The following is a 22,143-nucleotide window of genomic DNA, read 5'->3' on the forward strand; positions in this document are numbered from 1 at the left end:
TAAGCATTAGGCTTACTGTTAACTGACCTTAACCGTTAACCCCCTGCTCGCCGGCCGGAGTGGCCCCAGCCCCGGCCTCCCCATGCCAGCCAGAGGGACCCCTGCCCCAGCTGCCCCACCCCAACTGGCCGGCCAACCTCAGCCCCAGCACTGGCCGGAGCAACCCAAGCTCCTCTCCCTTTAATTGGTTAATGTTTGACTTGGAATTCACTTTCCTGTTAGGTGGTACATCAGTTATTGTAAATATAGACCTAAAGCCCATTTCTTGCATTGGGCTTCTGGACACTAGCAACAAGTTGTGTGTGTCTTTATTGCCACTTTACATGTGACCATATGTTACTTGAATGAAGGGCACTGTCAAAAGGGGAGATTGTGTTGTCTCAACATCTTGACACGCCAAACTTTCAAAATGTAAAGTGGCTGCAATTACTGGGCTCCAAAGGAACATCTGCCCATCCCAGAAGAGGAGGGATAGCAGCTGTGACAACTCTTGAGGATGGGTAGCAGTAGACCATGCTCCTGTTCTTCCCCCATCAAAAAAGGAGAGAGTCAGGAAGGACACACAGAAAAATCCTCATGTTCATTTCTTTATATTTAGTTCTTACATTATTTTTTCTATATTCTGTTATGAAAACACTCTCTCCAAAAAGAAGTTAAACAGGTGACACTAACTGTAAGGATGATAAAGGGAGCAAAGCAACTTAGCCAGGATCATTCAAGCCCTTTTGACATGATAGGCAGTTAAGACTATAAAAATGGGCCAAACTAATGGTTTGTCTACATGGTGCATTAATCCAAGAGGGGTACAAATTCTAGTGTACACTACTGTGTCATGCACTAACTGGCTTGTGTGGACCCTGCTTATGAACACTGTGTAGTACTGTTTGAAATGGGACTACATTAATATGCATTAGGGAACTTATAGTGAATGCCAGTGGGTCCATCCTGGCCAGTTAGTGCATGACATGCTGTTGAGTATTCAAATGTATTCCCTTCTGGTGTGGACTAAGGCACCATGTAGACATGCCCTAAGAGATCCATCTAACATTTCACTTAATATTAAAGGGCAACTTCACAGATAAATTACTTAATATTTCCCTCCATCCATAAAACCCACAATACCAGACCATGTGTGGTATCACACACACTACACTTTGAAGGTGTTGGAGAAACTTGACCTTTGGTTCCCTGCCCCACTCCCCAGGGACCTGGATTCTTCCACTGATTGCATACCCTATTTTACACTATTCCTGACAGACAAATTGTGTGAGATACTGCTGAATGATACATTTGTTTTTATGACCTGAGCATCTTAACCTTCTGTGGCCAAAAGTATAATAAAAAGATTGCAGAAATACAACTGGGAGTTAAATCACATTCCAATAACTTAAAAAGAGAAAAATGACACTCAGTTTGTTTCTTAAGGCATGGTGTTTCCAGTATTAATTTTATTTTTAAATCCAGAAAAAAAAATTGTTGGTTTTTCTTTGCTTTTTTTAATACAAGAAGTTTTGTACAGAGTTTCTGACTCATAGAAATTCATGTTTTGCTCTCAATGTTATAGACGTCTAGCTATGTAAAAAAATTCACATAATTTAAGTTTAAAGACAACCTACTTGTGCTTTGCAATTGATTAAAAAATATGTGCGCACACTACTGTGATATGTCAACCAAATAACAGAGGTACAACATAAAAATATACAATGAATCTTAATGTAACTCAATGTTCACAGCATCTCCAGATAGGCTAAGAATTAATCATTGGACTGAACTAGCCAGGGAGGAAAAAGCATGTTTCACACAACCGGTGTGTTCAGTGCTAAAAGATTTAATTTTATAAAAGTTACGGGGCGAGGGGTGGGGGGGAAGAGTCACATCATTGTAATCCCCTCATCCTTCTCTCAATAGCTGTTGGAATAATATTTATCTGCATCAGTACCAAATTATCTAGCACCTTATCCTATGTAATATGACTATTTCTTTGATACATGGCACACAAACTGCGTACAAAAGAGATTTACCATAAAAGAGAAGATATTTCAAGAAGTACAAATTTGATGGTACCAGCCATCTTTGGAAGTCACTACCATGAGGCAAAGAGGATACAAACCTAAGTCCCTTGCACATAACAAGTGAAAATGAAGTGTCTTACACATCTCCAACTGACTAGTGCACAATATTGCACTCATTGCTCAAAGATATCTCCAGTTTCTAGACATTCCCTGGACTTGGAGAAGAGAGGCACAAATAGGGTCCTTGATATAAGACCATTTGATTACTTTAATAAAGCCACATCAACATATTTTATTTGCTTCAATTTTCCTTAAACTGTCTCCAGTCTTTGGCTAGATTCAAATTGCCAGAAAAAAAACACAACAGGATTAAAAGTAATAAAACTGGATTTTTTGGAGTTCCAGGTGAACAAAATATAAGGCAAGAGTCAGGATTTTAAGTTCTCAATTTGCCACATGGTTCTGATTCATTGGTCTTCATATTTAAATGTACAAATACAGCATTCCACTGGATAGGTACCCAACAAATGGCCCTGCTCAAAAGGATAGGAACACACTTCTTCATGGATAGTCCAGTGGCTATATTTAATAAGAGTTTCAAAGTCCATAGTAAGAAGCTCAGCTGATTAAAAAAACCCACGTCTTCAAACTATTTGACTTTTGTAGGCTCAGTGGCATATACACTATTATGTTTCTCTCTTGGAAGGAGAACTATAGCCCTAGAGTTATCATGGATGGTCCACCATGTCCTATGAATAGGAAGTGGCATCCACACCACTAGGGAGCATTTGTTGAAACTGATGAAATGTGAAAGGAGAAGAGCCATCTGCAGAATGAAGCAATTAAAAATGCTTTATGAAAAGCAGTTTTAAACAGGCAGATTTGTATTGTCTGACAATTTTGTAGTTGCAAATGCAACAGTATGATATTATCTACTTTGGTACAAGAGAGAAGCACGGTTGTTTTAACTCATTGGACAAGCTGGGATATTAAATAAATTTTAAGGGGCGCTGATTTGGCTCAAAATGCATTTCTTCCTTTTTCAAAAAAAAGTTTGCCATGTGCATGGAATTCACCCAGTTTCCGAAAGCAAGTTCTTTAGACCTCTCTTTTTAAACACACAATCTATTCCAAAAGAATGTCTGATGTCCAACATTCATGAGCAAGCCTACACTCAGTGACAGGTGGAAAACAAAGGAAACCTTTTTCATTAATGGAAATTATTTTCATTTCAAACACTTGACACGCATCTATAAAGTAAAGTGGACAGATTATGAAAAGAGCTGATTGGTTTTCTTAAATCTTTTATAAAGAACACATCAGCTCTTTTCATAAGATGCAAGGTCTTTAACAACATATTTACAATGATGTATGAAAGATTCTGCAAAATATAAATCAAGAATCAGAAATGTAACTTTAGCATTTGTGTTTATGAATAGAATAGTGATGGACAAATTTATAGCACTCATTTAATTTGTCAACTTTTATGCAGCTGAAATGCTTTCAAAATTCTATGGGTTAAAAAGCAGCCCAACCATTGCATCAAACTAACAAAAATATATTTACTAACAATGCATATGTATGCAGAAGCATGTCTGATATTATAGCGATATTTTATCAATAGGCCATTTGCTTTATTGAACGTCATGATGTAAACTGAATATGTTGCTTTGTCACATAAATATTAACCCTGATTGCTTTTCCTCTCCTACTAATTCAACTGATTCAGCTTTTTGAGAAAGGCATAGGGAGGTGGTTTAATTTTACATGGTGCACTTAGCCACCCAATCGCTATAAAAAATCCCCTATTTACACTGCACTTTCACATCACTTAGTTTTCCAAATATTTCCCAGATACAGACAAGAAGAGATTGCAGGTTTTAAGAAGGAAGTCGAAAGTTTTCTTAATATTACTGTCTCAAATAGAGTTTTCTGTAGATGATATTCACAAAATGTAATGCACAAAGGGCCCACATAGTGGAAACATAATTCAAAAGTTACATACCATGGAAAACTGTGATCACTTGTTCTTTTTGTAAAACAAAACACTTTGTAACAAAGTTAGCAATACATATCCAATATGTCCCATTTCTGATAAATTTTTACATTAGACTATATGTAGTGTTGTTGATCCTCTGCCTTTAAAGCTATTCTGGGAGTGTAGAGTTTAGCCTGTCCATTACTTCTGGGTCAGATACAAGTGACATCTTTGCAATAACAAGCACAAAAGTCTAAGCTCTGTGTTAAACAGACCTGTCACTGACATAAGAATGTAAAAATGTAATTTCCTGGAATCACTTCCTGGCCAAAGTTAATCAGGAGTGACACATACAAGGCCTATGAATCTAATGAAAACTTTATCCTATTACTCCTCACTTGATTATATCAACTCTTGGGTACACATTATAAAAATCTCCCAATTAGTATATCCTGTGTGAGGACACTGAACAGTGTGATACTGCACATTGATTGGGGTGCCCAATCTATAATACAACAAATAAAGGTCACATAGGAAACCTGTCAGGAGCACAAATGCCATACTGAATCTGAGTACACATATTCAAATAAAAATGCATACAACAATATGTGCTCATACGTGCCTTTCTTGAATGATGGATAGAAATTGCTTGGAGTAATTCAGCCCTGCAGCTGGCTGGGATTTTCTTATTATGACTGCAAGGTGAGGACAGCATGGCCAGAAGCTGCATTTTAGAACTTCACTAGTCACACTTTGGGGATCCAAAATCTACCCACAAAGTTCTACTTTTCCTCCTTCTTGCCCCAGAATGGTGTCCCATGCCTATCTACTTCCTAATGCCACACATGGGCCCCAATTCCGCTCTGGGATGCAAGCGCACAGTTCCCACTGAGTCCAGTGGAAATTGCATAAATTTGTGTGGGGGCAAACTCTTGTCCTGTTCATTTCTGTTTTTATAGCCGGGGTCTAGTAGGAATACCAAACCTGATAATCTTACAGATAAAAGAAGTATAGTATTCACTGAATATATATAGCCACATACCATATGTTCATCAGCATAAACGCACATATATGTACATTTTCAGAAATTATCTCCTTGTTAGAAGCATTACTCTTTTCCTTAATATGGATCTTATGAAATTTCTTTGTTTCCAGTTATATCTTCTATATTCAAAAATAAAGTTGTGTGGTTAGGTTTGTCAGCTTATCAAGACAGGGATAAGAGACCAGTATTCATTTTCACCTTTTAAAAAAAACCGGTTTGCAATCAGACTGCTTGGTTTTGAGATTTGTGCTTATGTGCTTAGGGAGACAGGAAGGAGAGTATGTTTTCTATGCAACAGCCCCTTGGGTGATCAAATCCAGCAATGCTCAACCCCCTACATGCATGAAAACCAATTCAAAATTGCTTAGACGTCCTTCTCCTCACTCTCCGCCATCAAAATATTTAATGTAAAAAATTGTTACATGTTACAGCACAACATACTACAGTTGATGCTTTTTCAGAGGAAATGTGAAAATGCATTTAAATTGTTTGTCAGAAACCTGTAATATTGAAAATTATATTCAGTAAATCACCTCAAACTATCTCTGAAAATGCATTCTACAAAAGGATGTGGGAAGTTACAAAATCATCATTATCCTAGTTACAGCTTTGTTACTTTACTGCTGTAACTTTTCCCCCCTTCCAGAATTGATTCTAGGGAAACTCCATCACAAAAACAGATTAAAACAAAAATTTGTACTATGTTTCACAAGACATGCTGCTCCAGATATGAAATGACTATCTGTTGCTTAGATAAAATATAACATTTATTTTATAAAACAAACAATCTAGTTTTACCAGGCACATTTGAACAGCGAAAAATCCATGAGATTTTTAAGGTGGTTGTGCAGAAATCCAGTATTATTTCCCCCTTCAAGATGCAAAAGACGTGGTGAAAGAATCACTACTTATTAGCTGAATTTTGTCTTAAAAATTCTGATTTTTGTGAATTTTACGCCCTTTGTGAAAAAATCCAAAGGCTTTGGTGCAAGTCAGGGCTTAAGTCTAACTTTTGCCTTTTTTACAAAAAAAAAAATGTGGAAGTCAATTTGGTGCTTGCAAAAATGAGGGACTAAATGACATGGCTTCCTCCATACAACCCTGTCATTGCACTTCTGTGTTGCCAAGCTTCAACCTACCTGGAGTAGATCTGACAGTGAATTGTGCCAAGGAGCATTTTGGTTTTGTGACATACAACATGGGAACTATGATAAAAGCAAAGCTCATGCTCATGTGTGATGTGGTATCAAATATGAACTTCAGTTTCTAAAAGAGAAAGACTAGTGTACTAAATCCAAAGTGCCACCTAGCCAGTGAACAGATAAAAAGGTTAGAGCAATATGGAAAGCCTCAGGAGCTGGCAATTTCAACTGAACTCTGCTAGTTCCAATTTTACAGTATTTGCCAAGTAAACCACCGCCCATTAAACTGTACAGAATTAAAGAAGCTCTCTTCACTTCAAATCTAAAAGTGTCAATCCTAAAATAGTGACTCCACTATCAGTGGAATAAAAGCCATTCTGGGCAATTTTAGATTTAGGTATGGAAGACAGAAAGAGCAATACAGTGAACCATGTCTGAATAGGCAGAATAGAGGTTTGGCAGGAATTAAGTCATTTGAGTGCACGAGGACTGAAAAACAAAATAATTGTGTTTATAAAAGGAGTGCGGGACATAGTTTCAGAGAAGGATATACCCTATATCCCAAACTCTGAGAGATGCAGAGCAGCCAAACAAAGGAACTAGATCAATTTCTTTTAACGTGGTAACAACTACTCAATAATTACATTATTTTTTTCAACACTATATTCATCCTATTAATTTATTTTGTTAGGTGAAAAACTATCATAAATGTTGTCCAAAGCACACTGCAACAGAGGTGTCTGTTCCCAGAAAAAAAGGCTCCTTTTACATTCTAAAGGGAAAGTACCAGATATTAAACTGAGTGACCACATTCGAAGCTCCTGATGCATTACAGTGAACATATTTCCACAACTACGGACCAGAAAGTGACCATGTCCTCCAACACTGAGACTTAGGGAATGGCCTCTGTTTCTACTGGTAGTGACATGAACAACTGAATGTAGTGTGCTTTATAGTCTCCTTTCTATGATTTTCCACAGAGTGTCTCCTCTGAGAATTCAGAAAGGGGAAAATTGCATTCAATCATATTTGGGTGTAACTTTCTGATTTTATCTGGAAACATTCTACGCTAGGATACCAATGTCAGCTGATAAAGGTTGTGCGTTTTTTTTTAATCCCATATCAGTGTCCCTCTTGTAATCAGCTAGCCTTTTGTTAATTGTCTGTTTTACAGGATGGAGAAGGGTACAGTAATTTAGTAGGCACATTATTCAGGTGCCAATGAGCCAGAAAACTTCAGCAAAAGTCAACATTATAGCAAGTAACTTTACAGTACAGTACATGAAGGATTTATTAAAATGTGTATACACTTCCTAAATTATTGCCTAATGCTCCAGAACGCAGTATTTACCAAACACTGAAGCCTCAAAACGGCACAAGCCCATTTATCACCATCCTGGAATGTGCTACAACCGGTTCGTATGAACATGAAGAAGAGCCACATTTGGGGTGGAACACAGCATTGATAGAACGCAACACAAAAATCCGTTCTTCAGTCCACCTCTCTCTGGATGAGATTCACTACGCCACAGGAGAAATCGGACACAGCACATGAGTTAAACCAAAACAGAAACAATCATCATAGATACCGAGCAAAGTGGACCTACCAGAGAAGTTACACTTCTGGGATGAACTGTAAATGGTGCCGATTTCATGAAGTACTACAATTTGGTTTATTTTTTTCTCTTTTTTTAAAAAAGTGCTTTCTCCATGGATCAATGCTCCACCTACAGTTCCAAGCATTATTACAGGTTTTTATTGTTTAAATGACAGACTTCCCCCTTACACAAACCCTTCATTGCATTTGCCATGTGTTTCTTTCTGTGGTGTTAAAAAATATCAGATCAGGCAAATCCCAAGGGACAGTTTACATTTGTGTTTTGTTTCTGCAGATCTCCATCACAGATGGAATTTTTGCTAGTCATTTCTTGGAACCAATCCATTAGCAGGAAAAATAAGAGCAGAGAAAATAAATCCCATATGATAGAGGAGGAGGAATGGAGAATCAAAAAACAAACAGAATCAGTTTTCCACTGGGGTTGGATTTGTTAAGGGCTGGCTCACAATGACTTGCACCACATAATCCTTCGGGATTTTCAGCTCCTCCAGTTTCATTTTGTCTGCGAGCGGCCTGCCTGAGAAGAACCAGCGCTGGCTGCTGGGCTCCACTCCTTCCACCGTATGCAGTCGCCTCTTCATGTGATATACTGTGTCCATACTGCGGACCATAAGTTTGAGGTCTTTGCCTGTTGAGAGGCGCAAGCGAAGCTGGCATTCATGCCCAGAATTGGGTGGTGGATCGGGAATATCTAGAGTCTCCAGGTCTCCCTTCTCCTCTATCATATTGACAGGCGGGGCCAGGCAGTAGACTGGAAGCTGGTATCTGTTGCCCAGTTCATCATAGCACTCTGTAAGAGCACCTTTGGGAAACAGAGGAAAAAACAGTATAAATAAATGCATTTTACATGTAAATCAAACTAGTGGTAACCATTAAAACATTTGTTCTTGTTATTAGAAAAATGGAAGATTGCATTATATGCATGTGATTAAAATTACAGAAAGTTTTGGATAGATATTACACTATTATATGCCTGAAATTTCACAAGTTAGAATCCCTTTTTCTCCCAAGCTCCTTGATGGTGCCCACCCACAATAAGAACAAAAATACCATTCAGCATTCAGCGTTAAAGCAAAAAGGAAACTGGTTTGCATTCTTGGATATGGAGTTCTCTCACTACTGATGTTGTAAGGGAGGTTCAACAGACAACTCAGGAATTATAACTTACATTTACAAAGCTATTAATAAGAATCACAGTGTGTGCACTGTAAAGGCACACTTCTCACCATGAGACTTTCAAGAATTACACTAGAAAAATGTGGCAGAGCACTCATTTTTAGCAATGAAGTTTTCAGTTAAAGTAAGGTCAAGCGAGAATTGAAGCCTGACTACCTGTGTCACATATCACAGTCATGCAGCTTGTCAGGAAAATGAGATGCAGTGCAAACCAGCCTTTGCTTTCCTAAATCAGAGCAGAAATCCCCTCTCAGTGGAGTTAAAAAGCATACATTTGTGTACCAAGGAAATGCTGCAACATTGTCTTGCATTTACCTGCTTGTAATGAATTTTCTCATTCTTGCCCCTAGATGGGGCACATACACTTGCAAGATTATCCATCTTTTTGTAGTTACAAATGTTTGAAGATGAGCCAATTCCTTGAGCTACAGAATATTTTAAAAACTCTTTGACTCTGCAGTTGTGCACACACCATCCCAACTGTTCCCCATTAGAAATTAAGGCCTTTTCTAGTTGGAGGCTTTTTTCATGCTGACAATGAGTTGCCTTAAACCTTGTTGTTTGGTTGATCAGCAAAAATTACTGCAACATGAAATTATAACTTGGGGACATACTGCATAGCTCTTTCATTTCATTCTAACAGTCGCATCTGATGCTGAGAACTACTTATTTGAAACAGAAACCTACATATTCTTTTAAAATCTTCTGTTTTTTAAAAAGAGATACTTTTACCTCTTTCTTCACCAACATAAATTAAACATACAATGAGCATTGACGAATTAAAATATAAATGTCCCAAAAGCTGTCACACGTCAGGACTTCCATCTCTTATTTGTGCGACCAGCAACAATCATGATACGGTGCGTTTCATAACAAATCTAGAGGAATATGGTTTTCCTGCAGCAGAGCAAGTTTTGAAGAAGTGAACAAAACGTGAAAGAATGATGTCTGGAGTAGACAAACTTCTCTGAAAAATTGAGCACTCTAGAATTGGTCAAGTGAAGTTGTACTGAACTCAAATATTATCCAGTGATAGTTGTGTCCCCAAACTGCCTGCTCACTCCTAGAAGAAGGTCCTTTTTTCCCTTAAAATGGTCAAAAGGGCAGCTCCACTACATGAAAGAAGATAACGGTCTGTACCACCCATTTCAATTTTGTGCTGTCTTGTGGATCCCACAGTAAACCAAGCAGGACTAATTAACATTTAATCTGTAGCTCACCCGGTATTTTATATAAAGTATGACAGGAGAAATAACTAAGTCCTTCAGCTCTCACAGCCCAAAGATTTCCCCTCCCCCCTTTTTTAAACAGTACACATTTTTATTTTGAGTACCTAATCACTATAGCAAACATCCAACATAGCAAGATTAATTTTTCCTGTGAACAGTAATTTTATATTTTTGAGTGCTTTGCTACATGCAACCAAATGGATCTAGCATTTTTATAGTCCCAAGGAAGCGAAACTATATACCACTATCCATTTTTAAAAAAACGTATTTGCCCTAAAAGAAAGCTACATCTTAGGATGTGGCAGGGCAGGGCCATCGAGGGGTTAATATGAAATACAATGGTAACGTACCATTAGGATAGGCTTGCCAAGGGATTTCTTCATGACCCATATTCCTAGTCCATTTGAACCAACACCAATGGCAAAGTATATGCAATAAACAGCAGGTTGCTTAATCATAATCAGATAAGCAATATTAAAAACCAACTACAGCTAAGTCGGAGCAGTTTTCTTGGAACATGCACACAATTCTTTGAGGATCTGAAAGGGGTAAACTAAAGTTGCCGTCTTGCCATTGAAAAATGCACAGGTCTAATGATAGGACTAGGAAAGATTTAAGATAAACTGTAAATACAAAAAAATGTATTTGGAACCCTGTCTTCAAAACAGGTTTCAGAGTAACAGCCGTGTTAGTCTGTATTCGCAAAAAGAAAAGGAGTACTTGTGGCACCTTAGAGACTAACCAATTTATTTGAGCATGAGCTTTCGTGAGCTACAGCTCACTTCATCAGTAGCTCACGAAAGCTCATGCTCAAATAAATTGGTTAGTCTCTAAGGTGCCACAAGTCCTCCTTTTCTTTTTGCGTCTTCAAAACTTTCAATCTTTCTCCACCACTGTGAAATATTTTTAAGATTCTTGGAAATCTTAAATGTGCCAATGTAGCTGCGCCCCTGCAGCGCATCTGGTGAAGATGCTCTATGCCGATTGGGGAGAGCTCTCCTGTTGGAATAAAAACACTACCTCAGCGAATGGCAGAAGCCATGTTGGTGGGAGAAGCTCTCCTGCCGACACAGCGCTGTGCACACGAAAACTTAAATCAATGTAACTCATGTCGCTTAGGGGTTTATTCGCATCCCCGAGTGACATAAGTTATTCCGACACAGGCTGTAGTGTAGACATAGCCTGAGCATGTACATAACTATATGCAAGAGGCTGGGAATACAGAAGGATATGGCACCAATGGGAAGAAAGGGGTGGATGAAACTTCATCAGAGAAAGTAATGTGTAAGATGACCTACTATAATTTTGTGTCTGTCTCAAGGAAGTAGAGACCAATAGTTTACTTCCTTTGGCAGCATGTTTATTTTAAGCAGCAATTTTAAAACGTTTTTAAAGTGCAAATCACATCCCTTCTATGCCACTGGCACATAACATTGTGGCAACTACAGCAACTGCTTTCAAGGAACAGTATTAGGAAAGCTGTGTATTTTATCTTCTAACGCAAGTGAGTAGGTGGATACAAGGGGACCACGGGAGAGACTACAGAACTTTGTGGAGCACCAAGTAGTGGTATGTGGGCCACAAACATTCCATGAGCCAAAGACTGAGAACCTCTCAATAACAGAGAACCCACTGTAATAATAATTACTTGAGTAATCTGATACTGACCTTCCCATGTGGCAGTATCAGGTATTAACCTTCGAAACCGCTGACTCACGTCAGTTGACTGACACCAGAGAACAAAGTTGAGTCTCTTATAGTAATAAATATGCAACACAGGCTTACAAAGGGGGGGGGGGGGGGGGAGGAGGAAGAAGAATGTCCTGCTAACTTAAAGGAAGTAATATATTCTTGAAGAACAGGGACATTTTGGCATAAGTCAGAAGGCGGCACAGAAAGCTTCTTAATACTTGTTACACAGACTTGCAACAGTTTTAGGGTTTTAAACAGAAAAACAATCAAAACTGATAAAAAAAACAAAGTTAATATCAAGCACACTGGATTAGAAATTTTTTTAAAGATGAAGTACTATATAGACTATAAAACTGTGTCTTAACTAGTTATAGGGTGACCAGACAGCAAGTGTCAAAAATCGGGACGGGGGTGGAGTGTAATAGGAGCCTATATAAGAAAAAGACCCAAAAATTGGGACTGTCCCTATAAAATCGGGACATCTGGTCACCCTAACTACTTATCAGTGTGAAGAACTTTTTCCTAGACTAGTAACTGAAAACCCTAGTGGAAAAAAGGACTGGTTTCTGTGCTTGAGCAGGTATGATGCTATCAGAATTTGGATGCATCCGTCCTGCATGTTAAACATTATTAATTTAATAGATTCAAACTGTACTAATGTAAAATTTCTGGAATAGTTTGATGAAATCAAGATCAAGTTTGTATGCCCACACTTATTCAAAGCTATAAAAGAATCTTTAATCTTTAATTCCAACAGCCCTTCAGGAAGCTGCAGCAAAATCTTATTTGCTGTTCTCAACGGTGCTTCACTTTTACATAGATCCTCAGCAGTTTCAAGATAAACCCATTAAGAACCCAAAATTTAAAACTGACCAGACTTAACACCCCCCCCCCCCCAAAATACAACAACAGATTTGCTGTCTGAGGAGAATTTTTTTCCTAGCATGCCAAGGACAAGTAGTTCATCCAAAGAGTTTAAACGTCTGTGTATTTATAACATTTCAATCATCCTAGAAACAGCTGGTTCATTTGTTCTTATTACTGAAAAAAATCTCCATTCCAAAAGCATGTATATTATTCAACTCAAGGACGCTTGGATTGCTCAAAACACTGGCAATTGCAAGACTTTCATCTATAGATTGCTGCTCTGAATCTAGCCTGGGTCACTAATTCCTGAAAGTTTTCAGAGTAGCAGCCGTGTTAGTCTGTATCCACAAAAAGAAAAGGAGTACTTGTGGCACCTTGGAGACTAACAAATTTATTTGAGCAAAAGCTTATGCTCAAATAAATGTTAGTCTCTGAGGTGCCACAAGTACTCCTTTTCTTAATTCCTGAAAGACATTGCCATCCGATGGTGGTTTGAGGGCCTATATGAAGTGAATCTATCTTATTCTAGTTCATAGTGGTTAGGGATTCCTAGACGGCAATAACTATTAACATGAACACTGAACCATCTTCTGTGATATTTTGTGTTTATGGAACCTATCATTAATACAAACTGGGAGAGTAAAAAAACCCAAAAATGTGCTACTTTGCAGTCAAACCCATATAACTTAGTGATTGGAGCAGTATTAAAAAGTTAAACAACCGTAGTTCTTGAGTTTTCTGGAAGGTGGGGCATAATAATATTTGCAGAAGCCTATGTGCCACACTAAGCACTAAAACAATAAACTAGCTATGAATATCAATGGTGCGGGTGAAGTACTTTAAAGTAAACAAGTGTGAATTCCCCATGCTCTTTTCATGTTCAATTGCCAGCCACACTTTTTAAGCCTACACCTGCGACACAAATTTTAACATCTGTAAAGCTACTGTACATTACATTGCCTCATCAACTCCTCATGAAGTGTAAGTGCTTTTCCCAGAATCCAACAGTCTCACAGCTGCTTAAATAACCAAATGGTTCCAACTGAGCTTCTATCTTTATCCTCTTTTTAGCATAAAACACTTACTCAAGCACTTTGAAGCAAGGGCTTGTAGACAGTAAGTGTTAAGCATTTAATAATTCTCATTCCAAATTCAATGGAAAAGAACTCTACCATTAAAAGAACATTACAGGTCTGGCTCAAGTCCACAAAAGGAAACTACTTTCTGAGCCAGCAGGAGTTCTGAGCATAGACGCTGACTCTGTGGGTGCTCCGGGGCTGAGCACCCACGGAGAAAAATTGCTGGACAGTTCAGAGTGGCTTTAACCAGTTTGAAGATAGACAGCTTACTGCCTAAAAAAAATAAAATCAGCATGGGGACCTGAGGATGTACAGGTAGCAGAGGTAGGTGTTACAAAAAGAGGAGAAATTAAACGTTTTATGAAAGTGCAAGTTCCATCTGCACCCACACTGTGTGCACTGCACATTAAGGTGTTGAGGTCATTACAACCCCATTTCTTCAGCACTGAAGAATGAAAGAACACTATTCAGCCTGAAGAGGCTCCGCTGGATAAAATACAATATACTAAATTATGTTATAGTGGAGCGGCTGCTCTGCTATAGTTAAGGATAATAAGTCCTTTCTATTTAAAGGATGACCTTTCTAAGTGCTCTAAAATCTTCATGGTTACTAGGATTGTCTTGATATTTGATGTGCCTCATGGAGGCACTGGGCAGTGTTAAAGGTCCACATCTGAGGTCATTTGAGCAAAGCATTCTTGAGATACTGCTCCCTGAAAAAAAACACCTTTTAAAAAACAAATTCCAGTCTTGTAACTAATTTTTGCACTCACCGGGGACTCAAACTATGGCTCTGAGCACCCACAATTGATTCCAGTCACTTGACATTTATCTCAGCTAGTGCATGTCACCCACAGCTCCTTTAGGGAAGCAATATAAAATGAAGGGATCTAAATTAGCTGTTACCACTCAGGAAAGAGATCTTGGAGTCATTGTGGATAGTTCTCTGAAAACATCCAATCAATATACAGCAGCAGTCAAAAAAGCTAACACAAATGTTGGGAATCATTAGGAAAGGGATAGATAATAGGACAGAAAATATCATATTGCCTCTATATAAATCAATGGTATGTCCACATCTTGAATACTGCGTGCAGATCTGGTTGCTCCATCTCAAAAAAGATATATTGGAAGTTGGAAAATGTACAGAAAAGGGCAAGAAAATATAGACAGATATGGAATAGCTTCCATATGAGGAGAGATTAATCAGACTGGGACTTTTCAGTTTGGAAAAGAGACAACTAAGGGGGGATATGACAGAGGTCTATAAAATCATGACTGGCGTGGAGAAAGTAAACAAGGAAGTAGTATTTACTCCTCCTCCTAACACAAGGACTAGGGGTCATCAAATGAAATTAGCAGGCATCAGGTTTAAAAGAAACATAAGTAAGTATTTCTTCACACAATTCACAGTCAATCTGTGGAGCTCTTTGCCAGAGGATGTTGTGAAGGCCAAGACTATAACAGGGTTCAAAAAAGAACTAGATAAATTAATAGAGGATAGGTCTAGCAACAGCTATCTGTTGTCATGTAGCTATTATCTGCCTCTATCAAGTGTTTTGTTTTGTTTACTTACTTTTGTGGAGTCTGCCCTGCTCATTTTACAGCTAATTTAGAAGGGGCTCTAGCTATTTTCTGAAAGATAATAAATTACCCATGCTCCACAGATATGAGAGAATGACTGCTGGACATGTTACTTTTCCACTTGGGGGTTTATTATACCAGAGCGCAAGCATTAATCCATTAGCATTGATTAACTAGAGGGAAGATGAAAGACAGGATAATGCTTCTGAACAATGGAACTCTGAACATGAGATGCTCACAACACTTTTAGATTCTTATAACTTTTTGGGTGCAAAGCTAGGGAATATGGGCAGGTTGGGGCAGTTGAGGAAGCATGTGGAGGGGGTGCTGGGGCTGTGGGGATTGGGAAAGTGCAAGAAGGGGACATGAGTTGAGGGCTCAGGCCAGTGGAATGGTCAGCCCCATATTCTCCCCTGCTACTTGCGCTGGAATCTGGGGAGTCTGAGCCCTTCTCCCTGTCCTCAGTGAGGAAGCTGGTGTCTGGGGATCCCTGCCCCTGGGGGTGGGGGGGAGAATTTGACCCTTTTCCTTTCTGCCTCCCTTTCTTTGTGGGTGAGTCAGGGTCTGGGCCCTGTTGTCCCTTTGGGTGGGGGGGCTGAAAAGGTATGCTTGGTGTATGACAGGCTCCCAAGCACTGACAATGGGTGGGAGAGGAGAGGAGAGGAGAATACAGGCTGAATTCAACAGAGCAGTTCACACCTCTCAAAGCTATTGTTTTAAGCTATATTCAGCTCTATGGAGTGTTGCCATTCAGCTGAGAATGGATTATTGAGATGAATGGGCTACTTCACACCTCTCTGTGGCTCCTATGTTGCAGGGTGATGCGTAGCGCACCTTTCCCCATACCTTAGGGCCTAGGCCAGAGGTTTTCAGACTTTTGTACTGGTGACCCCTTTCACATACCAAACCTCTGAGTGCGACCCCTCCCCCCTTTTACATTAAAAACACTTAATATATCTAACACCATTATAAATGCAGGAGGCAAAACAGGGTTTGGGATGGAGGCTGACAGCTCACGACTCCCCATGTAATAACCTCACGAACCCCTGAGGGGTCCCGACCCACAGTTTGAGAAGCCCTGACCTAGGCCTAGTCTTGGGGCAGGGACTCTGCATCTCCACTCTCCTGCCTGTTCCTGCCTCCAGGTGATACCATGTACTCCTCACAGTCCTACCACCTTCTCACCTCCCTACACAGCTCTCTCACACTTATCAGGGCCATGGAGAGGCAAGGAGATGTGTGGTGTGTGCATGGGAGGGGAAGCTCAAAGCAGTGGGCATGTGTGTATGGGAGAGGCTCAGGGCAGCTTCTTTTTACAGATGAGAAACTGAGACAGAGACTACAGAGTTTATGTCAACCTAATGCTGTAAGCATCTACACTGAAATGCAGCTCCCATCGACGCAAGTCACCCACTACCCTGATTTAACTCCATCTCTATGAGAGGTGCAGCGCTTAGGTTGACGTAGTTAGGTTGACGCGGTGTCAGTGTAGACACTGCATTGTTTACGTAGACTGTTGCTGCCTTTCAGAAACCATCCCACAATACCCACACTGGCAGTTAAATCAGTGCAAGTGCTCCTGGTGAGGATGTGTACTGCTGACACAAGGAGCATAGTGTGGACAGGTAAAACTGATTCAACACTGTAGTGGTTGTACGTCAATGTAACGAAGGTCAACCTAATTTTGTAGTGTAGACATGCCCAAAGTGACTTGCCCCAGGTCACACAGGAAGTCTGTTGAGGAGCAGGGAATTGAAGCCAGCTCTCTCAAGTCCCAGGTTCTTACTACAGGTCCATCCTTCTTCTTATGCCTCTCCAATATCTGTCCCGCCCTTCAAAGTATTCCTACTAACTGCATGCTGGTCTCTGCATGGATTCTGCATCCTCTCTCTCGCACCTCAACCTGTAGGTCCCATGCTGATGCCTGCCTCTCCACAGCAAGGACGGTTGAGGAGGGAGAACCAGGCTGCTGGACAGGCAGAGAGATGGGACGCTAAGCAGAGGCAGCGAAGGGACTAACATGCAGCCCATGCATTCTGTGACCAGGTAATCATTGCCAAGGAGCCAGAGGCAGTGGATAGGGAGAGCTGGGCTGTGGTAAGTTGGGGTGCGGAGACCCTATTTAAAAACAAAAAAATAATCAAGGAAATTAAGTGCTAAAGCACTTCACTAACACAGAGTTAAAGTTGTCCAATGGTGCCTAGTGGCCTTTCAGAATGTGGCAAGTGGCTAAACTTAACCCCCTGAAAACCAGGCTTCTTCTGGGGCTGGAACTCATATTTCTTAGGGGGGGCCCCAAATTGGCTGGGGGCCCCTGCCTTAATCTGTCCCTGGCATGCACTAGCAGCTAGGAGTCTCTGTCCAGGGTGCTCCCAGCAGCACAGGGGAGACCCTACCCACCTCCGGGAACCTCTAACTGCAGGAAGCTGGGAGAGTGCTGCCTTCAGAGCCCAGACAGTGAGGTTGGCAATCTTGGGACCCCCTCTACAACAACTTTGCAACCCCCTCCTCCATGATCCCATTTTGGGTTGGGACCCTCACAGTTACGACACTGAAATTTCAGACCTAAACATCTGAAATCCTTGAATTGACCAATGTAAAAACCCTCTGGCCGTGAAATTGACCAGAATGGGCTGTGAATTTGGTAGGGCCCTACTCACGTGCTTAAAATTAGTGTAATCAACACAAATAAAACTGTAAAAGATTTTGAGACACAGACCATGTTGGTGAGTTCTCTCCCTGCCCTGTCAGCAACTCTACCATCCCAAAACTGCAAAGCATGATCTAAGTGCCCTCTAAGCTGCGTGGCTGCATAGCTGCCTACTAAGCCCTGTGCAGGGGCTCAGGGCTGCAGTGGGGAGAGGCACCCCTCCCCGCTGGCCCCAGTGTGGACCTGCCCTGGACTTGCTGCGGTCGGGGGAGAGGAGACCCTCCCTCGGTGTGGCCCAGGCCCGCCGGAGTTGCTGCAGCCGGGACAGGTGCCTCTTCCCCGGCCGCGAACTACTGCGGTAAGAGAGGGCTGGGGGGAGTCCTCTCTCCCCAATGCAGTCCCAGGGCAGCCTGCACCCCAAACCCCTCATCCCCAGCCTCACCCCAGAGCCTACCCCCCCATACCCCAACCCTCTGCCCCAGCCCTGAGCCTCCTCTTGCACCCCAAACCCCTCATCCCCAGCCCCACCTCAGAACCCACATCTCCCCACACCCCAACCCTCTGCCCCAGGCCTGAGCCCCGTCCCACACTCTGAACCCCTTGGCCCCACCCCCACCACATGAATGTATCACGCATCACCTCCATATTGGTGCACATAACAAAATTCTTTCTGCACATGGATGTAAAAAATTAGAGGGAACACTGAGCATGATTATCATCACTAATTGCATAGCATCCTTTGGCTAGCCACGGTAGCACCTTAAGTACAAACCTACTACATCTGTTAAAATGAACACTAACTCCTGCCAAAAAACGTGTCTCAAAAAAACCCCAAACCCCTGAAACTGGGCAGTGGGAACACGGAGCCAGTGCTCAGGATGGGGAGCAGTGTGTGGAGCTCCGTGGCCTCCCCGCGTAGGAGCTGGACCTGCTGCTGGCCCCTTCTGGGGTGCAGCGCGGTGTCAGAACTAGCCAGCCTTAGCTGGGCAACACCGCCGACGGGACTTTTAACGACCCGGTGGGCGGCGCTGACAAGAGCCGCTGAGACCCAGTGCCTTACATTCCGTGACCCAGTACTGGGTCGTGCCCCGCATTTGAAAACTACTGTTCTAGAACATCAAGATTGAATGCATGCTCCAGCACTGCATGGTATGAGCTGTTTCTCCCTTTACTATGTTCCTGGTTGAGGGAACAAACTTGGGTTTGAAGCATGAAGTAGGGAACAATTTGCAGGGGACCACAGCTCCAGGCATGTTCAGTAGAAAACATTTGCTAGGAATAATTCTGAGACTGCCAAAGGGTTGGGTATCCAGGAAAGTTTTAGTTTGTTTGTTTAAAGTTAAAGAGGAGAAGTACAGAAAAGGACCTACATCTCCATTATGCACATAATACTCTACAGTAGCCTGAAACCTCCCACTACAGTTATTCGGAAATTGTCCATCCACAAAATGTAGTGCTGGTTAAAGATAATGAGCTGAAGGCATTGAAGATGGAAGTCCTCTATCCACCAAGCACTCAAAGCACAGGTAGTGTGCCTGTTTCCCAACAACATGCCTCAAAGATTTCCTGGAGGAACAAACCTCGGGGGGAGGATGGGGGAAGAGGAGGAGGAGAAAGGATAGTTCAGACTCCACAGCCCATTCAAGCTTTCGCTCCCTCGTTGGGAGTCCCAACAACTGTGCAAATCAGCTCAGCATGTAGTAGTGGTTTGCGATGTGGATAAATGTCTTCTCACCAGACCGAGACTACCAACAATTTACTTTGGACTAACGAACAGTGTCAGAAGACAATGGCTTTCAATCATTACCAGCCTGAACCAGAGTCTAACTAGTAACCTAAAGGAGCAAGACTGAATTTTCTACTGACAATTTTCTGAAGTCGATTTCTCTTCCTCCTCATGCCCACCACAAATTTTTAGCACATTAGACTTTTGCTACATGAGATACTCCACAAGGAGAATAGATGTGTCAGTCAACGTTGCTTTATCCAGAAATCAGATTTGCCAAAGGAAGTCACTTATGTGTTAATATTCTGTGATCTTGGTGTCAACATCACCATACATACTGCCACTTTTCTGTAACACTCTGTAGAACATAGATCTAATATGGCAGCAGGATCATAACTTCCACATTCAAAAAACATTACATCAGGGCTCAAAGATGACAAGTCCTGTTTGCTAATAATAAAGTATTCATGTGCCATTCTGCTTTGCATTTCATTAAAATAGATTCCATGCCTAGACAGTCTTCTTAAAAATACTCCAGTTATCTTTGTTAGAGGTTCTTCTCTCCCACTCCCTTCAAATACATTTACTGTTCTGCACTTTTCATCTCCTTTTTTAAAAAAAGGATTCACTGGTGATCAGGATCTACTGTACCTATACTGCATACCCCATGGAAAATTAATTTACCAGCATTTTAAGTGACCAGGCATTTGGTGAATTTGAGGCTGTCTGTAGAGCTGCATTTACAGAATTACAGAAATTGTCACAGCCTTTAATATCACTAGGTTTTTATTTTTAATAATCTTGGAGTTGTGCCCCAAAGGAGAGCCCTAGCAGTCAGACACTCATATACACAAAAACCCAGTGAACAGCTCTCAGTATGGAGAATTAACCATAAAAACCAAACAGTGTTTTATGCAACAGTTGCAGATTTGCTTCTCCTTGTTGTTAATAAAGTGGGCATGAACAGTCTTCTCTATCTTGGTTCTGCTGGAGGCTCTTCTTGCGCAGAAGCTTTTCCCTCTACCCTCCTAAACCAGATTTGTAAAGCCTCCTTCAATTCCTCCTTCTGGATGCAGAGGACAGAGCAGTTGGGTGGCAGCATCCAACTGCGTTCTCTATCTGTGAGGTTGTAATGATGTTATAAAATGGCCATTAGGATTAGACTGGGAAAAACGCGCACACACACCCCACTTCCTCCCCAATGCCAGAAGTTTATGACATATAACCCATACACTTCTAGAAGTTGCCAGAGAGATGGGAGAAGCTGCAGTAGACCTGAGCCAGAGTCCTCCAATACATTGGTAAGAGCACTCCCTGACCTTAGTAGCAAAAACATTTTCAGTTTCCCGAACATAGCAATGTCTTTATGGGCAAAAGAGGTATTTTTCAATTATTTTAGTTCAAGTACGTTAATTTAATATGATCAAAACCACACCCTCTTTTTGCCCATCATGACAGGACCCAAGAGGTTAATACAGAGACAGTAACATTTTTATGTGCTGACTAAAACCAAAATAACATAAGAGACACTCTCAATTTAAGGGGCTTAAACAGAACTCTAGTGACTTTGGTTTTTAGTTACTGCTGGTATTTAAGATAACATATTAGATCTGCTGCTTGTATTTTCTTACTCGTAAGAGGATTTTACTTTAAGTCTGAACAGCAGCACACTACTCAGCAAGACTACAAACAAGCTACTTCCTGACCTGATTAATAGTAACACAAGAGTCTATTGCAGTATTGTATGAACGGGTTGATTAATTATATACGTATGAATGCAATCAAGTTTCACCTGGGGCTTGCCTTCACTACAACAGTTAGCTCAAGTTACTCCACTCAGGATAGCCTAACTCGAGGGAGGCCTTGTATTCACTGCTAAAAAAGGCATTTTTTACCTCGCGTTAAACACACACATATAAGCTACCCTGAGGTAAAAACAGGCACTTGTTTTACCATGAGGTAAACTTGGTGAGGTCAGCACTATATCTACCCTAGGCTGACCTCACATAGAGCTTGAGCTTGCCTATACAGTGGGGTAACATGCCTATGGGGGTGTGATTTTTAAAGCACACTAATTGGTCTGTGTAGACCCTCTGGATGCACACTGAAGGTTCCCTAGCACTTAAAGTGCACCAGCGGGGTCTACACAGACCAATTAAGGCACAATACATTAGTGTGCTTTAGACATCATGTCCCCATAGCGCACATTACCCCACTGGGTAGGCAAGCCCATAGTTTACCTTGGTTGTGCCCCACTAGATACAAAGGAGATATCTCAAAGCCCATAGCTACCTGGAGGTAAAAAAAACAAAGCTTTTTAACAGTGAACAGAGTCAGTGTATCAA

The 22,143-nt window shown here is 41.1% G+C and overlaps 1 protein-coding gene across 1 annotated transcript in view; it reads right to left on the reverse strand.

Moving 5' to 3' along the window:
• Positions 1–8,199: 8,199 nt before the first annotated feature.
• Positions 8,200–22,143, reverse strand: part of UBTD2 (ubiquitin domain containing 2) — a 107,280-nt gene continuing 93,336 nt past the window's right edge. The window contains exon 3 of the mRNA XM_077824974.1: positions 8,200–8,597. Coding sequence (XP_077681100.1) covers positions 8,200–8,597 — 398 coding nt within the window. The remainder of the gene's footprint in view (positions 8,598–22,143) is intronic.

This window comes from Eretmochelys imbricata, chromosome 8 (genome assembly GCF_965152235.1).
Source record: "Eretmochelys imbricata isolate rEreImb1 chromosome 8, rEreImb1.hap1, whole genome shotgun sequence".
NCBI classification, from domain to species: domain Eukaryota; kingdom Metazoa; phylum Chordata; order Testudines; family Cheloniidae; genus Eretmochelys; species Eretmochelys imbricata.